Raw genomic sequence first — 4,956 nt, 5'->3', positions numbered from 1 at the left:
GCACTACAAGTTCTGAGAGCCCCAGCTGATGTCTTCAGCTTCCTGCTCTGCCAGACCAACAGTGCAAAGCCACAACATGTTTTATTTATATTTATCTATTATCCTCACATAGTTGGAGAGCAGCATTTTTGCTGGATTAAATAACTTTATTAATTATCAAAAATACCTTTGATTACCTTTCTGTCAATTAGCCAATTGATTAATGGTCTCACTGCAAGTGATAGTTCAAAAACTCATGGTATCATTTTACTGGATCTGATTATAGTGTATGGTACATACTATACTGCTATGTTTTGTTTAAATGCAACCCTTTCTGGAACATTTATAAAAGAACACAAATGTTGAACACAGTAAAATAGCTGCCATGTTAGAGTGTTAAAACGCTGGACAGTGTTGCACTGTTGAAATAGAACAAATGAGACCCACAAGAAAAGAAAGTTAGTAAGATAAAGAAGGATGCTAACGTTACATTAGCTAACAAATGGCTCCTTCTCACCTGTTGCTCCCTTTCAGCCGGATTTAACATGGAAAGCAGAGGAAAACTGTTACATTAGTTATTTGAGACGCCATATTGTAGTAACTGACGTCGTCTGGACGAATTCTGGTTTGTTAATCTTTACTTTTTTAAGGCCAGTAGTTAATATTCACAAATAACGTTAAAAACGTTTAAACGTACCACCTGGGTTTGATTTTTTAACGAACTGCGCCATCACCTGGTACGTTTCGCTAATCACGGCTTGACGTCATCACAAAGCGACAAGGAAGTGCTGCTGTACGCGTCCTTCACTTTACTCTGCCCAAACACGTTACAAAAGCCCTGTGTTTGTAGTTAATTAATGGTGTTATTCATTTATTTCCCGGGTTTTGTGCAGCGACAGAAGCAAATAACAGCGGTGTGTGGCATAAATAAATCCTGCTGGAGGATTAGCGTTTCATTCGGTGAGTGACAGTTGGGTATATACAAGAGTGCTAAATTATTGGCAGCTTACCTGCGCCTAGTTTGCCGAGTGATAGTTGAAAACGATTAAAATTTAATTTTTTGCATCCTTATATCAAAGTGAACACGCTACATTGCTGTTATGTAGGTTTAATTAGGACGCTGGGTCTTTTGAGGCTCGTAGGGATGTAAATTCACAGTATAAAAATAGTGCAAACCTGAGGGACGTTATATGAGGATCAACGGCAAACACACTGCTTAAAGTCGCATAAGTACTACAGAAATGAAGGGACCATAGTTACATATTTCATAGAATATTTCCTTATTGTACCCAATTGTTCATAATGGTTGAGCATCTGTTGGTTTATTAAGTACTGAATAAACATGCGAACAGATACGACATAAATAAAAAGTTTGAATTAAGCTTTATTAATACAATATCGTATCCATAATACATAGGGCACTCAAAGGCATATCAAATGCATCATCATCCCTGGGTGATGAGTCCCTGGGATGTAGGCAAAGAGGGAGGAAACTTAACGTTTTAAAATGTCTCCCAGGATCAAGCAGCCATGACGGCTCCAAACTCTGCAGAAAGGAAGGCCTGCTGGGAAGCCAGAGACCGTCTGTGGAAATGCCTCGACGACAATGATGACAACGCTGCATCCTGCCAGAAGTTCCAGAGTGAAATAGAGGCAAATTGCCCCGCTCAGTGGGTAAGATTTCTTTTTATCACTGTGGTCAGTGAGGTATGGGATCTGTATTTAGTATAAACCATAATGTCTGAAAGGATGAAGCGTGAGCAGTGTGTCAAAATCACGAAAGGGAAACAATAATCTTGGAAGGTATTATTTCTTTAAATAAGATTACACCTCTCCTCATTCAAACAAGTACAATCGACTCAGGTGAACACTGTAATCACCTCAAATTGATCTTTGGCAGGTGAAATATTTCTCCAGGAGGAGACACTTCCTGAAGTACAAAGACAGGATGGAGAGAGAAGGCTTCACACCTGCTGAAGGCCCCCAGCAGCCTTCCTAACCACTGGACAGCAGACCATCAAAATCTGCAGGCTGGCTGACTTTTAGCCCGAATCAGACCAGGGCGAGAGGCACAGGACTTGGAGAGGAGTTTTCCTCACTTTATTGTTGACAGAGTACTTGAACTTCACCTTTATCACTGTTTATTTGGACAGATGTAAGATGCATCACGAAACCATACAACTCAGCAGCTTCAAGTGGCAGCATGAGCGACCTATTACTTGAGCTGCCCTCCTCAGACATGTGTGGCGTCAGTTCACGTTAACCAGTCCAGCTGGTCTGACACGTGATAACAAAAGAAAGAAAACATGCGAGGGAAAAGATCTGCGGTCAGAGAAGATCACACCTTCGACATCTGCTCGGAGTTTGGGTTGAATGAAGCTTTTGTGCATTCAAACCAGTTGGAAATCTTGATCAGTTAAATTGTACTCATGTGATTTGACAGGTAAATGCTGATCTTTAGTGATTGCTGCTACTTACCTTTTAATTCCAGGACAGGCAAAATCTCTCAAGTGTGATTGACTTGTGGTGTTGTATTTAAATTAACTAAATGTAAATAAATCAAATAATACATACAGTCAGTGGTTTTAGTTGTTTTATTGTTGCGCATGTATAATATTGTATCATCCTAACTCTAGTTTTTGTTTGAGTAGGATATGAATGAAACAAAGTATAACACATAATTTAGGAATATTACAGCTCATTTGGAAACAAAGGCACATTATATTACAAATCTGTATGTATTTACAAAGAAGTGTGGCCCATGGGTCAAAGGTCACTGCTGTAACACCATCATGATGTAAGAGACCTTCAGCAGAACTGAATAAATTACAAAAGAAAAGCGTAGGGCTTTTGATTCTGCCTACGCTTGGACCTAAACTTACAATGCAATGATATAAAAAAAGCCACAAGTTACACTTAAAATTTGTGTAAAAATATAAAGCATATCTTGAATATTTCTGCACAGTACAGTGAATGTTATGTGCAAACCTCGCCACCAGACAACAGTTATTTGTGTGTATACTGTGATTTGACAGCTGATTGAACAAACTACTGTACCGTACAACCCTGTGCCGCCTCACTGTGTCTCTCTTCCTGAAAGGCTTTGGATGCTGCGTTCAGCAGTGAATCACAACTTGGAGGGACTCTGCAGCCTCCCAAATCTTTCTGCGCTCACATGCCAGGAGAGATGTCTCACCTTCGAGGTGACAACAAATAAAGACCAAACTTGGTCATCCTGTTGCTTAACATACTGATGTTACAAATTTCATACAAATATATTTTCTTGTGATACTTACTGTAGATAAAGGCTTGTTTAAGTGTTTTCTACCTGCTGGCTAACACAGATTTCATTTTCACGGTCAACGATCATGATATTGGCAAAACTCAGGACCTCAGCTGGTACAATTTTCTCAGATTTTATGACTTCAGAAACTCTGAAGTTTTCAACAGGCTGAAGTCAAATAAGTGATTAAGGAGAACACAGTCAGGGGGCTCGTTTGTAGAATACATTGCCCACGGCTGAATACACAAAATAATGGCAGGAGTGTGTATAACCTCTCAAGTCTACCTCTCAAGCCTTCCAAACTGCATGATACCGTAATGAAGAGCTACAAGCACAGGAAAGCTCAGAAATCAAGTCAGCATGAAATACATAATGGTATGATTCTCTCTACCTTAAATACAATACAGGTTACATTCTTAATATTGTAATGGCACAAGTTTCTCAGGCTGAGAAAAAGCAGAGTAAAAAGCAATTACACGACTGCGTTCCGTCATTTAAGGAGGGTGGTTGTTAACTAAGATCCTGCACTGCTCTGAGTTCACAGCAAGTAACACTGTCAGGGTTAGAGGCTGGATTCCCACAAGAGACAGTCACGCTACAAGTGTAACCTGACAGGCAATAATATGGTGAAGGCACAAGTGGTGCTGGACAGCGCTCTGAGTAAATGTGGCCAACAAAACACCAAATGTTCACAGTATGATGGGGCACAAAATCAGCTTCAGAAACTTTGGTAAAGGCCTCAGGCAAATATTAGGAGGCCTTGATTTTACAAAGCAATGCAGATAGCAGCTAAGAACATCTATGCACATCTGTATATTCGCCTTCAATTTGTTGCTAAATGTACACAAGCTTTTACATCTTTAGAAACAGATCATAAAGACTCTTATGAAAAGATAGTGGGTACATCTGAAAGTTGCTCCATGTATACAGTACATTATCAGCCATAGTGGGAGCCTCTTTTAATGCTTTTTTTTTTTTTTTTGCTTTAATACAACTGTCTGCTATTTATTTTACACTGGACAGTGTAGCCAAAGTCATTTTTCAAAACTAAATTTAAAATTCTCAGCAAACCTGTCACCAGCTCACCACGTTGCAATTTATGTGATCTGGCTGCAGAGCAATGCAGTAAAAAGAGGCTTCCACAGCGACCGTAAGGCTTATTCCTATCCAAATGTGAAATAATCCACAGAACGAGACGTGATGTGGCTCTGAAAAGACTTTCCAGGCGCCTTCTAAAAGCTTATCATTGTTTCCACTACAAATCAAAATACAAAATCTCAGTTCTTGATCACCACAGGTTTGCAGCTTTTTAGTAATATCTTCAGTGATTCGGTGAAAAGATAATCTCCATCAAACTTCGTTAATGGAGGTAAAAAAAAATACGTTTTTGCTGGAGGTTAGCGCTCCATTCAGAGGCCACTTCTGCATTCCACGCAACACCCCTTCATGGCCCAGAAATATATAATTCTAATTATTCTATCGAAGCAACAGGTGTAGTTTTTTGCTCTCCTCTTCTCCTCCTTCCCTCCATCCTTCTTCCTCCTTCAGGTCCAGTTTAATCAGTCTAAGAAACTGCTTAACTCCGAGCGCAACCGTCCTCTTCACACGTCTTTTTCTTGTTGTCTTTCCTCACGGACATACTGCCTCATCTCTGTCTTCCCCTCTTCTTCCCACCGACCCCACCCCCGCGGTGG

The 4,956-nt window shown here is 40.1% G+C and overlaps 1 protein-coding gene across 1 annotated transcript; it reads left to right on the top strand.

The window, feature by feature from the left end:
- The first annotated feature begins 763 nt into the window (after positions 1-763).
- LOC121625613 (cytochrome c oxidase assembly factor 6 homolog) lies at positions 764-2,786 on the top strand. Its single transcript, XM_041963763.1, has 3 exons — positions 764-939; positions 1,498-1,653; positions 1,880-2,786. The coding sequence occupies exons 2-3, from the start codon at positions 1,510-1,512 to the stop codon at positions 1,976-1,978; spliced, it is 243 nt and encodes an 80-aa protein (XP_041819697.1). The 5' UTR covers positions 764-939; positions 1,498-1,509; the 3' UTR covers positions 1,979-2,786.
- Positions 2,787-4,956: the final 2,170 nt, after the last annotated feature.

This window comes from Chelmon rostratus, chromosome 22 (genome assembly GCF_017976325.1).
Source record: "Chelmon rostratus isolate fCheRos1 chromosome 22, fCheRos1.pri, whole genome shotgun sequence".
NCBI lineage: Eukaryota > Metazoa > Chordata > Actinopteri > Chaetodontiformes > Chaetodontidae > Chelmon > Chelmon rostratus.
Note: the sequence above shows the minus strand (reverse complement) of the source record. Positions and strands in the feature narration are given on the sequence as shown.

Excerpts from the sequence above, each read along its gene's own strand:
- LOC121625613 (XM_041963763.1), top strand. The coding sequence starts at position 1,510 with ATGACGGCTCCAAACTCTGCAGAAAGGAAGGCCTGCTGGGAAGCCAGA. Across the intron at positions 1,654-1,879 it reads CAAATTGCCCCGCTCAGTGG|GTGAAATATTTCTCCAGGAG; the intron begins GTAAGATTTCTT and ends GATCTTTGGCAG.